At 41.7% G+C, this 18,443-nt stretch overlaps 1 protein-coding gene across 6 annotated transcripts in view; it reads right to left on the reverse strand.

Moving 5' to 3' along the window:
• Nucleotides 1-2,791: 2,791 nt before the first annotated feature.
• Nucleotides 2,792-18,443, reverse strand: part of ARHGAP44 (Rho GTPase activating protein 44) — a 106,111-nt gene continuing 90,459 nt past the window's right edge. For 2 of the 6 annotated variants that reach the window (XM_072112635.1, XM_072112638.1), the window contains exons 13-22: nt 17,472-17,552; nt 17,121-17,234; nt 16,651-16,742; nt 16,353-16,533; nt 13,813-13,830; nt 12,644-12,859; nt 9,179-9,610; nt 7,048-7,181; nt 6,565-6,912; nt 2,792-3,449 (exon numbers count right to left, since the gene is read on the reverse strand). In XM_072112635.1, coding sequence (XP_071968736.1) covers nt 3,307-3,449; nt 6,565-6,912; nt 7,048-7,181; nt 9,179-9,610; nt 12,644-12,859; nt 13,813-13,830; nt 16,353-16,533; nt 16,651-16,742; nt 17,121-17,234; nt 17,472-17,552 — 1,759 coding nt within the window. In that variant the 3' untranslated portion in view covers nt 2,792-3,306. Of the gene's footprint in view, nt 3,450-6,239; nt 6,292-6,564; nt 6,913-7,047; nt 7,182-9,178; nt 9,611-12,643; nt 12,860-13,812; nt 13,831-16,352; nt 16,534-16,650; nt 16,743-17,120; nt 17,235-17,471; nt 17,553-18,443 lie in introns of all 6 variants that reach the window. The other 4 variants (XM_072112637.1, XM_072112636.1, XM_072112639.1 and 1 more) reach the window with 4 other exon arrangements.

Genomic DNA, 18,443 nt, shown 5'->3' on the forward strand with positions numbered 1-18,443 from the left:
TTGGAGAACATAATTTAAAAATAAAAACATTTTCATTGAAACAAAATATACATGGAGATTTGTTATTGCATGTGTATTAGAGGAATATGGGGTAGGAATGCATTGTGTTGGGCCACTGCAAAGCCTGGCACCTCCCCCTACCCGCCCAAACGGCTTAAAGGGGGCGGAGTATTCATAATTCCTGGCTATATGATGAAAGCATTGTGTGGGGCCATTGCAAAGCCTGGCACCTCCCCCTACCCGCCCAAACGGCTTAAAGGGGGCGGAGTATTCATAATTCCTGGCTATATGATGAAAGCATTGTGTGGGGCCATTGCAAAGCCTGGCACCTCCCCCTACCCGCCCAAACGGCTTAAAGGGGGCGGAGTATTCATAATTCCTGGCTATATGATGACAATTGCGACTAAATCACACCTTGTATGCCTGTTTTCACGTGTACAAACCATGACAAATCCCTCCCCCATGTGTTATACCATAATATAAATGAAACAATAAATTTTTTTTTATTTTTATACATATTTATTAGATTTTTTTTTTTAATATAAAAAAAGACAACTTTGGAGCCTGGGCTCTGGGGGGGATAAGCTATGGTTTAGGTCCTGTTGGTGTTACCACAGATGTGTACGCACAGATACAATATAATAATTGCCAGGATTATCACATGTTCAGACACAACATAGAAGGCTGTCGCCCCAACGTGAAATCCGGAGACTGTCCGCGATGAAATACCAAAAAGAGTTGACGTGATATTTCCGGCAGAGTCTTGGGTGTTTCCTTAGACGTGTTGCATACATGGTTGGTAGTTCTGTACAACGAAACGATTTTACACAAATAAACATGGTGCCAGGTGAGAGAATTGTGCATAGGAACCTCCATAGGTAACACATACAGGGGCGACTGAATATTTTATTTCAAAATGGAAAAAAAAAAAAAATCCCCAAAATTCCAAATTCAACCAATATTTCATGGTTTCTCCCGTTTTATTGTAACATTGGTGTCCACTTTTTTTTTCACTTTTATTATATTGAATTGTCTTCATAGATTCCACCAGAATATTGTCTATATTTTTGAGGATGAAGAAAAAAAAAAAATTCTCTTCTCGTAAGTCTAGGTTGAGGGTCGGATGGAGGAAGGAAACAGTGCGGGAGAATTCACAATTTTTTAAATATTTATTTTTGTTCAAAGAGGCAAATTCACAATTACCTTTAGAAACAAACTTTACCAAATTTTGGCAAAAGTTTGTTCGCAAAGAAATAATAATAAAAAAAAAAATAAAAAAAAACCACAGGGTCTTCTATATATTTTTTTCGACCATTGCTTAAGATAAAATGTAAACATTTTAGGCGTGACAGGAAAAATATATATAAAATCGGAGATGAGAGAAGGGACGATGGACTTTTTCTATTATTTACAGCCGGGTAAGGGGAGTATTTTATCTTTCTTTACAATTATACATTAGAATCTTCTATAGATAACAAATACATATATACATAATCCAACACCATAAGCTTTCCTATAATAGACCAGTAACACCTTACCTCATACACTCACGCATACACAAGCTAAAAAAAAAAAAAAAAAAAAAAAAAAAATCATATAGCAATTTTTTCCATAGATATCTATATATATATATATAGAGAATTTTTTTATTTTTAGAAAATATTTTTTTCTTCTTCAATGAAACTCATCAACGGGCCCGTAGAAACCACAAAAGATGATTAGAATTAATCGTATATATATTAAGGATAAATATTTTTTAGGTAATCTGTCATTTAAAATATGTACAGGCAGCAGATTTATTCTCTGGTATAAAGGGGGTGTCATTTTATCCCGCCGTTAAATGGGTCAAAAAAGTTTTTGAAAGTTAGTTCCGTGTGTTTATGTGGGTATGGATGTTTTCAATTAATCATAATTAAACTAGGATTTAAAAAAAAAATAATTACAAAATGAAAAAAAATTAAATAATGAGGCAATTAAAATAATGAAAACAAACTCTTTAAAATTAGTATATTTTTAGTTAAATTGAATCTAATTATTTTCAGATTTACTTTTGAAAATCGTAAAAAAAAATTCTAATAAATAATTTGGCACTAATGTTGACGGTTTTAATTAAAATGGTAGTAAATTTATGACTTTTATTGAATACTTTTATTGAATTTTATAGATTTTTTTAATTCCTTTTCACCCGAAAAATTAAGGAAAATTCTAAAAACTTTAAAAATGAAATTCAAATAAGAAACATTCTAAATAAATACTAAAATGAACAAAAACAACTATGTTCCAAAAGTTAAAAAATTAATTTATTTGTTATTAGGAACTTTCACCATTTCCCCAACTACAACTTTTTGCATCTCCATCAATTCCAGCAACCACTATTTCTGAACAATTATCTGGGATACTACTTTAATTTCCCAATAGGCTCTTTCCTGTCAGAGGGGTGGTCCTGGGGGTGGGCGGATCCAACAATTTATAACTTCCCCTGTGACGGTCGCCAGCCTAATTTGCATATCGGAGGCCAAAACTTGATGTCACAATTTTTTTGGGATCGTTGAGGACTTGAAAAAAATTCCAACTGCCCCTGATGCCATAAAGCAAAGAGTTGGCATTGGGGGAGGGGCTAAAAGATCCTCTTTTATCTCTATAGAGGCTGAGGATTTTTCATTTGGAGAAATAATTTTAGGCAGGTTTTAAAATATGCAAGTGTATGAAATAAGATCTAATATTTCACGATTCCATTTTTGAAATGTTCCATTTTTGAACCTTCTTTTGTAAAATTTTAAGGAGTTTTCGAAATTTTTTTTTTTGAAACCTCAAAATGAAAATAAGCACCAAAAACCCCCCATGAACCATAAATATCTCAACTACAAAACATAAATCACTCTCCACGTAGTACATACTCAAGGCAATAACGGATCACAGCCATACACTGCAGCATTTAGAAGGAAAGTATTATTCTTACTCTACAAGGACCGTTAAGGGTCTAAGATCAGCCACAATTTATGAAAAATAAAAAATATAATCACTCCAGCTTAGAAGATCCAAGGATATTATGTGTTTGTAGGGTTTCAACATTGACTTGTCATAGAAATGGACGATTTTTTAAAAATATTTTCCAAATTAGGTGTTTTTTTTTTTAAGAGTTGAAGAAATATTCAAGGCCCGATTGTGGTCAGGCCTACCTAAAGAAAAATAGATAGATAAATATCCTTTAACAAAGGCACCCCCTGTTAACACCAGACCGGGGCTCATTTACAGATTGGCACAAGTTTGGCTGTTGATCGTGGTGGGCACACGTTGAGCTCAATGTCAGAGGGCTGTGCTCTCCGATTCCTCATCCGATTCCGTCCTGCCTTCGGCGGCGCGCCTCTGTTGTTCCTGTTTCATGGCATCACGTTTCAAGGCAGTATCGATTTCAATGAGAATAGATGGAATGTCAAAATGGATGATATCTGGAAAGCAATGGGGGATATTACGTATAAGTATATACATATTTGTTTGTTTTTTGGATGTAAGTATTTTTTATTTTACGTGATTACGATGGATAAAGCAATGTCCAAGGGTGAACGGCCTTGAGTATTTTGAGTTGAATTTCCATCTTTACCACCTGCCACGGTACAACAAATCTACACCTTCTCATCTACCCATCTACAAATGTAAATGTGCGGTGCAAATGGTAAATTGACTTCTACTGTGCACAGACATGTATCTTACCGCACCGTGAACTGTGCCGTCGTAGAGCAGGTCGTAGTAACGATCTTCAATGAACGTTGGTGAAATGAACGGTGCTCACCCGTCAATGTCCTACGGACCACAAGCAACAGCACATTGTCTGTTGCATGTGGCTCGGAAATTGTACATGTAGCCTTATGGGATTTTTGTCTTCCTCTATATCAACACTGTGGGGCTCATTTACTTACCCGGTACATTCGCGATCCCACGGCGCGTTGTCCGACGTTGATTCGGAGCTTGCCGGGATTCACTAAGGTCTGTGCGCCCAATATCCACTAGGTGTTGCTGCTGTGCCGAGGTCCGCCGGAGTTCACCTGCTTCTTCCTGGTGTATGTGAGCGCTATTCTTGCGACACCAATTTTTTTTTTTTATTCCACGGTTTTTCCGAATCCGTCGGGTTTTCCGACGGCCGCACCCCCTGATTTCTGTTGCGTGAAAGCCAGCGCCGATGCACCACAATCCAATCGCGTGCACCAAAATCCTGGGGCAATTCAGCGCAAATCGGAAATATTCGGGAAGCCCGACGAAAATGCGCGATTCGGACCCTTAGTAAATGAGCCCCTGTGATTGTTTGGACTTGATAGACCCAAGTCTTCATTCAAGCTAATCTCCTATCATACTATGAATGGATTCCTTCAATATTATGCTGAATTTAAAAAATAAACCAAAAAAAAACAAGGGTCTTTCTTATTGGTTCAAATTAGACCTGATCAAAAATTTTTGGCAAGTGATTTTTGTTTATTTTTTTTGGACTAAATGCCCCTGAAGCTTGATCAAGCTGTAGGCACAGTGCACACGGCTATCAAGAAGGCACATACATGGAAATAGCAAATAGAACAGGGACCACGTTTAAAGGAATTTTTTGGAGCTATGATATTGAGGAGCCATTCTTAGGATAAGTAATTAAAGAGCAAACCAGGTTCTATCGCTGATCATCCATTTGTAGAGACATGCGCTGCCGCTTCTTCTTGGACAGGTGATGCCATATGCAATGGCACACGCCCATGCTACTCCTCATTCCCATCCAAGTGTTTGCACTCATTTGGAGGGGTTTTTTTAAAAAAAAAATCTAAAATAAAATTTAAGTCAGATTATACCAAGCATGAATGTCCAGAAATTTCTATAAAAAGACTCTTCCAAAATTAGGAAAAAAACATGTCCGAATTCTTCTAAAGCTCATCAGTGCTCCACGCCTTCATCTAATAGATCTAATCTACACACAAGACAGGTGGCTCAGTTTTTGAAAATTGACCGCCAAGTTTTTCTATTCTCTACATACTGTATATCACAGCTAATTTGTCTTCAAACCAACACCACCACAAAGTACGATTGATTTTACAACCAACACAACGGCAAAAAAGACCCAGACATCTCACCGACACGGCTAACTACACAAAGCCTTCAACAACCAACGGAACGACCAAAACATCTGGAAACAAGGGGTAGAACGTTACAGATCATCCCAATAGGGTCCTTACATTGGTGGCCTTTTATAAAACAGGCGATACGAGAGACCAAGCCATGCAAATTTTTGGGCTTGCAGACTCATGCGAAGGCTGCCGCCAGTGGGAGAGTTAGTGCTGGGGTTGTACATATAGCCGTCAGGGGTCCATATAAAAACTTTCCAAAAATAGGCATCCCCCCCCAAAGGAAACAAAGGCAAATTAAATTTAACATACAGGGTCAGCTTTGGCAAGTTCTCCTGAAAATGAACATGCCGGAGTGCATAGCATGTGCCACGTATGACCGTGAGATCACAGTGATATGGCCGGTAGATTGCATGTTCATTTTCAAAAACTTTTAAGGGAAAAAAAAAATTATCAGGACTCTCATTGCGACAGCTATGTGTAGAAGCATTGACTGATGGGATAAAGGCAAGTGTAGCAGTGATGGGCAACCAAATCCGATTATAAGGGGCTTTCTACGTTTTTTTTATGGAAAAATGCCCTCTAACAACAGCCCCATAAGATACTTGTGAGGGGCAAGAAATATTTTACCTAGAAACTATACCTTTTTGTTGAGAATCTTTTATTGAGATTTATTAGTGTAATATATATATTTTTTGACTGTTTTTGAGTGTTCTTATAGTCCAGTCTCATCCATGTCCGATCCAACTTTCTTTCGACATATGTCATTGGTGGAGAGTTGGGACAACCACTCCTTAGATCATTGGCTGGTACGACTCTGACTTTCATCCCATGTGTATAGTCACCATATTTTCTTAGAAGTCACCAGACTTAGAATTTTGCTTTAGTTGTGACTGGAGTATAAGGCAACACGTAACTCAACATTATATGTAAATTTAAACTGTGACGTAGTACCAAAAGTTGGAGCTTACTTTACTGTTGAGGCAGAAAACAAAAAAATCATGAAGTTATGATGATCCGTGAGAGTTCTAGAGAAGATGTAATGACAAGGTGTGGAATGTTTGATAGTTACATTTTGGTTGCTCAAGACTACTGGTAGCATATGGTCTAGGTGGGTGTGAAACGGTTGGAGCTCCAGCTTACCAGGAGATTCCCCCTCACACATATCCAACACAGCGCCACTCACGTCAAACGGCTGCGAGGAAACGGGAAGGGAGAACGAGGGGGAGACAGAGGGAACACAACATAAAAAAGAACAAAAAAAAAAACAAAAACAGAAACTCTTAGTTCTATTTGTTGGTGGGAGATGGACAGTAAAATAAATTGGCTTTTTAAAAAATATTTTTTATAAAACTAACTCAAAAAGTTGGCATTATTTTTAATTTTCTCCCTTAAATATAAAACAAGGTTGTGATTTTTTTTTTTTTTTTTATACTGGGAGACACACATGCCAACAAGGACTACTTACCTGTAGACATACTATCTCCTGGAGACAGGCCATCTAAGAGACTGTTCTCTGAAGACTGAGGGCTGGAAGCAGACTGACTTGTGGGAGGTTGTGGAGGGGGAAGTGAGGGTCTCTGTCTTGGTTTAGGAGTAGGACGGGATTTTGTTAAAGTGCTGGTCACCGGTGGAGGAGACGCCAGGCTCGGCGTCAAAGCAAGGGAACCTTGGTAGTTGAGTCCATAGGGGGATGGGGTGCTAGGAGGGGTTGGGGAAAGACTGACGGGAGAAGGTTGACCCGTTGACTGATCTGACACTGCCCCTGTCTGTGTGTACGTGATTTTGGGTGGAACAGGTGCTAGTTTCTTAGACACTATGGACAGAGAAAAAAAAGATGTTATAGGAGGTCATCAAGTGTCCAATCACAATGGCAAGAGTGTCTATAAGAGCGGCAAGGAGAGGACCATCCTCTTCTGCCACTACCTACCAAGTTGCAATCGAAATGTACCTTTCCTAAGGGAATGAGGACTCTGCTCTGTTGATAGCTGGTTCAGCCCCATTCCGCCTGCGGAGACCATATGACCAGTGCTAGGACTTCCCTTTGGCCCAGATACAGGAGAAAGCTCCTTTCCTTTCAATGTACTGAAAAATAAAACCGTAAGCTTTGTAAAAAGAGGTGCGACGAACCAAACTGCAGAATACATGATCAAATCATATCTACACTACTTACACTAAAAATCGGAATTTCCTATCAGAATGGATTTAGACTAAGTTACTTCTACTAATACATAATAAATTTTATTATAGGTTGTTTGGGAAAACTTCATCTTTAGCAGTTTGTCCCTCAGCTTCAAGAGGGCACAGTACAGATTCCCTAATTTAATGGCCAAGAGAAGAAATCCGACTTCCTTGCAGGGGTTGTTCGGGATCAAAAAACTTGTGGTCAGCAGAAGGGATAGCTGTAGGTTACAAAAAAGTTTTAGATATACTCAATTCTCATTCCCTCTGTTCCAGCGCTGCAGTCCTGGTCTCTGTGCACAAACTGAAACAAGCAAGTCCAGAGCTGCAGCAATGGAATGGAGACAGGTAAATATTACTAAATTTTTTTAAATCCTGAACAAGACCATCAAGGTTGCGGAGCATCAGCTGGAGCAGCATAAGCAGAAAGTTATCCTGCTAATATAATCCATCTAAAAAGTCTTCTTATATAAAAAGTAGCAAATTAAGACCAATAGGATAATATGCTACAGCAAATAACAAATTAGCCAGTAGAACCCAAATTACCCTGTACATTGTATAATCTAATTCAATGACTATACCTTTTACATTAGGGCATCTGTACTGTGTCCGGACAATGTTCAACTAGTGGGTACATCGGAACCTAATATATATATATATATATATATATATATATATATATATATATATATATACACAATTCATAAGATGCTACAAGAAAAAAGCTATTCTATTCTCAGGATCAGCAGTATCAGAATGGTGGGGCGCTAGCACCTCAATCCTGCACTGAGATGAGCAGACCCGAAGGTGTGGCGTTCGAGTTTGTAGCTGAGGGTATAAGTATCAGATTGATGTGGGGAGTTTAATAGTTCATGAACGGACCTGATGGTCGGGTTCAGCGTTTTTTCGGGTGGCCGAACATTCCCCCTGGCCAGCCTTAGTCATAGCTAGTTGATGGGGGCGTCAATTTGCCGGATTGGTTGCTTGGCCGCCAGATACGGACAGATTGACGGATTGGCGGCCAAGCAACCAATCCGGCAAATTGACGCCCCCATCAACTAGCTATGACTAAGGCTGGCCAGGGGGAATGTTCGGCCACCCGAAAAAACGCTGAACCCGACCATCGGGTCCGTTCATGAACTATTAAACTCCCCACATCAATCTGATACTTATACCCTCAGCTACAATAATCAAAAATACCACCACATTGTGTGCTTAATTCCCCTGCAGCACCACGTCAGGGCACAAGAACAGAGGAGGGGATGACTGAGAGCTAAGAGCGCAGCAGTGTGAGGACACACCGCTGGTGCACCTGGAGAAGCTCCAATCTTGGAATAATATAAATCCTGGAATTTTTCACAGTCCTGCAGCTACTAACAACAAACACAAAGGCCTGCTTACTAGACGAAATAAAAGACTCCTACGAAATAAAAAAATAGTATCTGGGGCCAATTTGTCTACTTGATGTTAATAGAGGAAGATCGGTTGAAACTCATCATCTTACATATAACTAAGTAACCTCAATCTAAAGCCTCGAAGCGCCATGCTGCAACTTTGCTCGTTTTTGAGAATCTTTTAGTTTCACAATAAGCGCCTGACATTCGTCTTCATGGGACTGACTCATGCGGCTGAGTCACTTTGTCCCTTTAGCAGAGAAATTTATTTCCTTCATACTTGGTGGATATTTTAAGCCTCACGAGGCCCTTGAGGGGATTTGCTGCAGCTTTAAAATGAAGCCGCCGCAAAAACTGCTGAATTCATCTCGGCTCTTTGGATGATTACCTGGCAATGCGTATACTCTGGTTTTTTTCCCCCCTAAGATAAGTCTTTCAATGCATCATCCTTTTCCCACGGAGCTGCAGATTTCACAATGACAATATATCAAACCTGTAATGAATTACCTAGTCAGCTTGGTTCCCTTGTCTCGAGAGCAGGAACAGCTGAGCCATGGGGGCGAGGCTGACATAGTGGGAAGGTTAGGGGGACCAGATGGGTCGGGTTTGGTTAGGACGAGTGGGGTTTTGATGTAGAGCGGTGAGACGTTAGGCTCAGAAGCGTGAGGATCAGTCAGGGAGCTTTGCTTAGTGAGGTGTAAGAAGCAAGGTTTGGGATTGGAGTTTATGTCAAGCTTTGGAGGGGAAGGAGGCAAAGTTTGGCTGTAGCTGGACCACCGAAAGGTAGAGGTGGCGTCAGGCTTTGCAGATGGAGGAGCTTTTGGAGGGTGAGGATGGAGGGTAGGGTGCTGTGAGCTCGGGTACGATAGGGGTCTGTCTTCTTCAGGGGAAGGATAGTTGTAACAGGTATCCGACCACTGGGGCGATATCTCATCTCCGCTGTGCTCGATGGAAGGGGAGGCGGGGAAAGAGGCGCAGGTAAAGGAACACAGGAACAACAAAATAAAATAATAAAAAAATAGAAAACAGAAGACAAGAGCAAAAATATTTGTACATGGAAGAACCCAACAAGAGAGTAAAAAAGTGGTCATGGAGTGCATGATGTGCAGGGGCCGGCGGTGAGGAAGCCATTCGCTCTGCAGGTAACGGGTGAGCGGAGGCGACCTCAGGTCAAAGGTCAGCGACAGACAAGCGGTCAACACTCACAAACACAGAGATGACTCCAGTTGAGCGAATGGAACAAAGTCATGACACATGCAGTGCACTTTCCGGACAACACATAGATACATGGCACATATGCAGGGTTCTTTTTATGATTTTTTTTAATATGCAAATTTTGAGGCAATGGTTACTATTGCAAGTATCAGATTATATATGGTTAATCGATAGGTTGTTAGAAAGAAAATGATGATGGCGGTTCCAAAAACATAGCTCCAAATCACACAGTATAAATCTGCATATAATGTTCAGCAAATACTTGGAATTACATGTCTGCTCCAGAGCTGCATTCATAATTCTGCTGGATTTCTATGCAGTCAGAGGTCGTACAAGATCAAATTTCTCTACTTCTATATCGGTAATGAGTAGCGGCTTACAAAATAGGGCCAGAATGTGTGCCCAAAAGAATTGTGGACGCAGCTCAGGAAATGGAGTAAAAAGGCAGGATGAGGCTCAAGGTCAGGAAAAATACTAGTAAAAAATTAGTAAAAATTAATTAGTAAAGTCAACGTGAATATGATCACTGATGCAAAATTTTTTTGTTCAACGACTTTATTCAATGGAAATGGTAGAGTGTTGCTGTCATCCAGGAAAGTGGAAATACAGCTAGGAGAGTTAAAGTTGCAGGAGGGTGCAATTGGTTGAACTCTAATTTTAGGTTACATGAATACTGTTATGTAGAAAACAACTCAAGATGTAAATAGGAACAAGTGTGTGACCTCCAACTATCATAAAATGATCTGTCAACTCTTTGGTTGTGGACTAATCAGAAATGTTGGACATGATAAAGTTGCAGGGAGTAGAGCTAACTCAAGCTTTGACTCTTCTTCCCCTATTCATTGACATCTATGTTCACATCTATGTGCGTTGTGGCTTCCATATACAATGCTATACCGGGTCCATCGTTGGTAAGGCCCAGTTGACTACTGATGAAGATATCTGGGTAATATCCATCATGGGTGGAGTATCCCAGGGCTGTTTGTTCATCTTCTGATGTATTTTTGTAAATAATTGAATTTACTGTGATATAAATTAATATTCTTAGAATTCTATGTTACTCTGTTCCTCCTTAATAAATTTGAGTCAATTGTCAAATGGGCGTTACCAGATGGGGGCGTGTCTTTGCACGGTCTGATACTGTCCTATCACCACTGGTATTGTGTGGGACATGCCTACCTTTGGGTAACACCCACTTGTCAATTTACCCATATATTTCGAGGAGCGACGCTATAATATACTACATGAAATATTAGTAGTTGCCCCAACAAACATCTTGGGAGAGGTGAGGGCTCCACTTTAGGGTTCCTTCCTTCTCATGACTATGGCATGCTGAGATATATGGGGTGATCTCCAATTAGCCTTAAATATTTGGATTCATAGAGGAACTATCCATAGACTATGTTGTTCGGAGGAGCCCATTTCTTTGAATTGTGGGGACCCGGCCCGAGCACTGACCAGCTGTTGTGTCCGATGTAAAAACACAATGGGAAGCAGTTGGCTCCGCGCTTTGTGTAGTGGCCACAAGTCATAACTGCAGCTGTAGTTCCAATGGACATTTATGGGGGATGTGACTGTAGTTATGGTTTTGGAAGCCAACTGCTTCTGGTTCTGTGTGCAGAACAGTTGGTCAATGTAGGGACTGAGTTTTGGGCCCCCACCATTTAGATTTTGGCCAACCCTCAAGATGTAAATTTTTTGAAAATGCCTTTATTAGAGCTCTATTAGTAGTTACCACAAATATAATAATACTCGAGTTGTGAGGCATGAATGAGGTGATATGACCTGTTAAAGGGGTGGGCATGGGCCTGAACTAAAACCAATATGTGCCTAATATGTTAATAAATGATAGATTATTAAAAAGAAGCCGTAAAGCAGCGTTAGACCATGAGTCAGCCACAAAGCAGATGAGTGAGGCGTAAAAAAACCGGGGCCACACCGGTGCCAAAGCTGAATGGTTTTGCTTATCGTGCAGGCCGCTTTTAGGTCGTAAGGAATCAGAGAGACCTCCCATGAGGTCAGTTTGGAGAAAACATGGCCGTCTCCTAAACCCAATGGCTGTATCCAATACAAACACACCGTGTCCTATCATCAGAAGGTGTGTGATCCTTGATTTTGGGTGCTCCAAGGGTAAATTCAGATGCAAAACACAAATCCTGCATCTGAATACACCCTTATATTATTACCAGGGTGCCCTCTAGGTAGTCCACCTAAAGCATAGCTCAATCCAGGCACCCAAGACACACTAAATCTCACTAGATGTAGTTATTGGAGCCATATAATGGTATTACAGCACTGTACTACACCCATCTGTAATATAGTCATGACTACAGTTCACAGGGATGCTCAATGCAGACACTGAACAAGCAGGGGCTGTATCATACAGAATTGTATCATTTTTTTCTAGTTCTAGAAGCAGCACCCCCCCGAGGACTGAACTGTAATCTATAATAAGCCTGTTCCATGACGTCTGAAGGTTGAGCTATGCTTTACTCAATTTCTAGATGTACAGAAGACTTTCTGCAGGAAGGACATTGATACATGGGGAGGGGGATAGGATTCATTTTTCCCTTAAATTTAGAAACAAGGGAAAAACTTTAGTAAATGTTGACCAAAATGGATGTAAAAAGGCTCATAACAACTGCGGAAAGGCAAAAAATAACCTAAAAGCGGTCTCAGGTAAGAGGAGGTATCGTTACTGAGGGTTGGGTGGGCTCAAAGCAAAGCTGTGGTGATGTTGGTTGGTAGAGATCTTACCTTGTCCTCTCGGGACCTGGCTGGGAGCCGCTACTGGGAGGAGTGGGGGAGGGAGACTCTACAGACAGGTCGGGATTTGGTGACTGAGGAGTGGCTGCGGTATCGAGCGGAGGAGGAGCAGGGGGCTGAATGGCGGGCGGGGTGGACGGGCCTTTGCGGACTAAAGAAGAACCGCGGCGGGCAACCCAAGAGGTGTCCATCACCCTGACGCCCATGCTATGGGGGGAATACAAAGACATCTGCTTACCATCTCTACAAGGGAGGTTAAAGAAAGAGAGAGACTGAGCCAAAAACACTGTACAACAGGCATCCCCCCCGTAGGAGGAGAACGGAGGACAAACAGAAGCAAAAATAAGGTTAAAATAAAACATATACATCACAGTGAAGAACATCAACCACCTATAGAAAAACATTACATAGATCAGCATTGGGACGGACTCTGAAGGCCATTGTTCACAGCACACACTCTCTACTGTCCCCCCGTTGGGGGCAATACATAGTCATGAAGTTCAGTGCTATACCCAATGGCCCCTCAGATGGAAATCCAACATTTCACACACAGGATGGTGGAAATAGGCAAAAACATAGAACATATACAAGAAAACAGTTCATTAACAATAGGAACATGTCTACACACCAATGACCGGCGCACTAGGCCACGATGGGTCAATGGCTTGACTGGCTGTCCTAACCCTGGGGTAGTTCACACGTGGTATAGCGGACCATTGGTGGTTGCAAATTTTAGACAAATGTTGCAAGTCTAACATTGGGGTTGTCAGTGGCCTTACGCCACGTGTGATTTTACCTTTACCATAAATGTAGGAGGCCAACTATCTGACGTCAGGCTGGTCAGACCCTTAGTTATCAACATAACATAGTTTTCGGACTGATACACTGCCAGACTGATGAAGACTCGAAACAATAGAAGGTTCGCAACATAATCGAGGCTGACATTCCGTCTGTCGATGGATTCTGTAGCCATGTGATCAGAGGGCTACCAAGGGCCAATGATCTAAGAGGGTCTTGGAGAAGGAAGGGTCACACACACAGGAGATACTGATGAGGATGGAACATTGATGTGCACATGGTGGAGAACCTGGGGGACTATGGAGCGACATCAGAGTCACACACCACGCATTTTGGGAAGACATCCGGGAGATACATCTTACCTCTGAATTTTCCTAAGGCTGCATGGACAAAAACACAGATAACATTAGAGTGGGGACGGGGCAGGAGGAGAGGACAGGGCCTTCTTCTTATATGGGCGATCACCGATCAACTTCTCGATGAGACTAGATTGTCACTTAAATACCTTACTTACCCGATGCTACAATAGTGTCTGCACTACAGACACTGAGCCAGCAGGGGGTGCAGGATGTGCGGTTCATCAGGAACCTGTCAGAATTCAGCTCTAGCTGTGAGTGGAGTATAAATACACATATAGGGGCAGATTTATCAAGTAGTCTGAAAGTCAGAATATTTCCAGTTGCCCATGGCAACCAATCACAGCTCAGCTTTCATTTCACCAGTGCTCATGAATATTTTAAAGGGAAGCTGTGATTGGTTGCCATGGGCAATTGGAAATATTCTGACTTTCAGACTGCTTGATAAATCTGCCCCAGTATGTGCAAAACCGGATGGGGACCTGTGTGTGTAATAACCAGTGACAGCGGGGACTAGTAGCAGCTCAAATCTGTGCCCGAATATACAGAATATATACATGTAGTATTACCATGGTAACCGGACAAATTACTAGGAAACGTCTTGGCGGGTTTTACACGTCATTCCGATGTGAGAAACACAATGTTTCAGCCTACAAAACATGTCAGAAATCTAAGGAAAGGGAACCTGTCAGCGTGTACTACAAGGCAGACGGTGCTAGGGAATGGCTCTGTAATTAGACCTATGTTGTTAGTAGCAGCAGGACTGTGACAGTACTGAATTTATATTCCAGGATTGTAGCTTCTCAAAGTGCACTAGGGAGTGTCCTCACACTGCTGTGCTCTTTGTAGATAGTGTTAAGTAATGTCCTGGGAGAGATTTGTAATCATACCTATGTATATGTTGTTAGTAGCAGCAGGACTGTGATATATGGATTTACATTCCAGGATTGTAGCTTCTCCACATCTCCACACTGGGGACATATCCTCACACTGCTGTGCTCTGTACTCTCTGCATTTAGCTGCTACTGAGCCCCTCTGCCGGCGTGGCTATTGTCGCATCCTATTATAAGTCTGGAACAGGTTTTACTGAAAACAGAGGGAAGGGGCCACTTACCCAGGTTAATAGCACAACAGTGTGCTACAATCCTGGAATATAAATATACATAGCACAATCCTGCTGTTACTAACATCATACACAAAGGTGTGATTACACATCTCTCCAGGGACAATACTTAACACGATCTGCACAGCACAGAGCACAGCAGTGTGAGGATATGCCCCCAGTGCACTTGGAGAAGCTGCAATCCTGGAATATAAATTCATATTTCTTTGTCCTGCTGCTACTAACAACACAAGTGCCATTACAGTGTTGTTATAGCAGCAGTTTGTGCTCCAGAGCTGTTCTTCCTATTATATCAGTAAATAATGATACAGTGTATCGTATTGTACTCCCTTATCCATGGACCGGAGACCCAGAGATATGAGATGTGTCACCCTCTAATTTTCGGATCCTGACCATACCAGATGTTTTGAGCCTCTATTAAGGCGCTCCTGTCCTGCAAGAGGTGACATAGAATTTCCTGTATACAATGTATCAGCAGCAGCCATTCCGCTAAGAACCGTGGCTGTGATTGTAAGCCGCCACCCACCAGCATCTCGCCTAACACACTGCTGCAAAACACTCGTCTCCGCAGGGAACGCATTGTTTTTCATCTTGATAAACTCTAAACTTTTCTAAGGAGATGAAACACTGTCCTAGCAACACGGCGACCTATCACAAGGTGCCCACCCCTACGCCCAGCCGGGGGTCCGAGATCCGATGTTTCCAGCACAACCGCGCTCGATACTTGGCAAGAGACGGCAGAAAGCAGGAAAGCAAATTTCAGCTCCGTCTCTGCCGCTTTATTAATCAGCGCTTAATGATCTGGAATGCAGGGTGGGTTTTATATACCGCAAGAAAACTTTCTTTTCAAGACCTCTGCTTGCTGTATGCTTGAAATGTATCCATATCTAATCCTACTTGTTACAGTGTATCAGAGACACCTTCTAATGAGTTGGCAGTGACAGGATATAATAAGTGCGACCACACATGGCGTTTACATTGTGTTTACAAAACAGTATGTTAACACGTTGTGTTAACATGATTTGTTTTGTAAATCTTAACTGTCTGTTAATGTGACATAAACACATTGGCGTTTAGAACGCCAGTCTTAAAATTCCCCCGACCGGCGGTCCGGTACCCAGTCTCTTAGTCAATATGGGGGCGCAAACTCCACGAGTTCCAAACTTTAGACCAGATCGGAACTGGCAGAGTTTTCAAATACGTTTTAAAATAATATATTTTATGAATATATTTTTAGTTACAGTAACTAAATTATATTGTAAGAACTTTAAAAACACAATAAAATAATCAGCGTATGAACATAACCGTCCAGAGCTGCAATCATAATTCTGCTAGAAATAGTCATCCATAGTCACCTACCTACTAAGGATTTATACAAGTCACTTAAAAAATGGCAAAATAATAATAATAAAAAAAAATCTACCCATCCTTCTTGTAGAACTCCAGCATCATGTTATCGGTGGCCACGCTGAGCGGTCGCCTGGCCTGGTCGTGCTGCTTGCGATCCGAGTGATCCATATCCGGAGAGGGCATGGAGCTGTAGTTGGCGTTGTGGTTGGTGTGTACGGGGCTGCCGTAGTTACCCGTCACGTTGAACTCTATCTCTGTTGGTAAAAAAATGTAAAAAAATGACTACGGAGAAAACACCAGTACAAAAACCTCAGGCTTACAGACAGCTGCCTGACACTGCACTACATTGTTACCTGTAGTCATACACTCACCGCCTGGGAAGAACCAGTCAGCATGTTGGATGATAGGTTCAATGATCCCTACAATCTGTAAGGACACTGTGGTCATCATCTCAGTGATATTGCTGTAGGAAGACAAATTTTTTTTTAAAAAAAACTTAATTTTGAGAACTAATTTATCGCCTCTGCACTATAATTATTAAATCCAGTAAACAACATCAACTATCTGATAAGCAAAGGACGCAGAGATGTGCAAAAGAAGACACCAGAAACTGTCAGCAAGCTGGCACTGCCGGATCCGTTTTGTAAGAATTGAGTATTTTCCATGTAGAATTGTTCTGCGCTGTGGATGGCTTGCAGATCTGAGGCTGTAGACGTGATCTGGACGCACGTTTTGCGGTGTTGTGATGTAACCCACCGCGACGGCAGCCACGTCCAGGAGTTCGCCTGCTTACTGACGGTTTCCAGATAGAACCCAGAGTGTAGATAACATGATCACTTACCCTTCCGCCTGCGGCCAGAGAAGATTAGGCCCCAGCACGATGGCCATGTTACTGGGAGTCATCTTGTTTGCGTCCTGATATTCCGTTAACTTGGACAGGAACTTTATTACGTACCTGGAAATAAAATTTTGGCCAGAAAATACGAGTGATATGTGTGGTCACTGCCAGTTTAAAGTATCACCTATAACCCCTTCCATGCCAAGGGAAATGCCACCCAAGTGCGGACTGTCAGCATGAATGTATTTTACATGTATGATAGATGGAAAGTATGTAAGTATGTGTGACCACTGACCACCCAGGACTAATCATCAGGTCTAATCACATGATACCCCGGTTTTGTATTGTACTTACTTGAAGTTATTGTAATTGGATTTTGGAAGTTTCTCGCATGCGTTCCACAGAGCCTGCAGCCTCTTGTCCTGGTCCTGGATGCTAAAGTGGGAGAAGAACGACACTGAGTCACTGGACCAAGATGGAGATGAACAAATATTAGCAAAGTATAGGGTATACCCATGGGATGTAGCTCCTCACACTGCTGTGCTCTTATCTCTGTGAGTTGAACCCCTCAAAAGTCTCCCTCCTCTGCTCTGAGTGACAGCTGTAGCGTCCGAGCCAGAACTCTACCATTGCTTCCATTTATAGCAAAACGAAAGGGGAATGGAATAGTTCAATGGAGAGAGAACAGCAGTGTGAGGACACCCCCTAGTGCACTAGTTATATAAATCCATACATCACAGTCCTGCTGCTTCTGACAACATTACACAAGGGTCTGATTACACATCTCTCCAGAGACAATACATAACACTGGTTGTAGAGAGCACAGAGCTCAGCAGTGTGAGGAAAACACTTTAGGGCACTTGGAGGAGCTAAAATACTGGAATATAAATCCATATTTCCCAGTCCTGCAGTTACTAACAACACACACAAAGTTATGATTACACGTATCTCCAGGGACTATATGTTACACTGCCTGCAGAGAGCACAGAGCACAGCAGTGTTAGGGCACACCCCCAGTGCACTCAGAAAAGCTACAATCCTGGTATATAAAATATACATATCACAGTACGGCTGCTACTAACAACATATACAAAGGTCTGATTACACATCTCTCCAGGGACAATAACTAACAATGGCAGCAGAGAGCAGAGAGCAAAGCAGTGTGAGGACCCCTGTACACTTAGAGAAGCTACAAAACTGAAATATGAATCCATATATCACAGTCCTGCTGCTACTAACAACATATGCAAAGTTATGATTACACATCTCTCTAGAGTCAATACACAACACTGGCTGCAGAGAGCACAGGGCACAGCAGTGTTAGGA

Source organism: Engystomops pustulosus, chromosome 6, assembly GCF_040894005.1.
Source record: "Engystomops pustulosus chromosome 6, aEngPut4.maternal, whole genome shotgun sequence".
Lineage (NCBI taxonomy): Eukaryota > Metazoa > Chordata > Amphibia > Anura > Leptodactylidae > Engystomops > Engystomops pustulosus.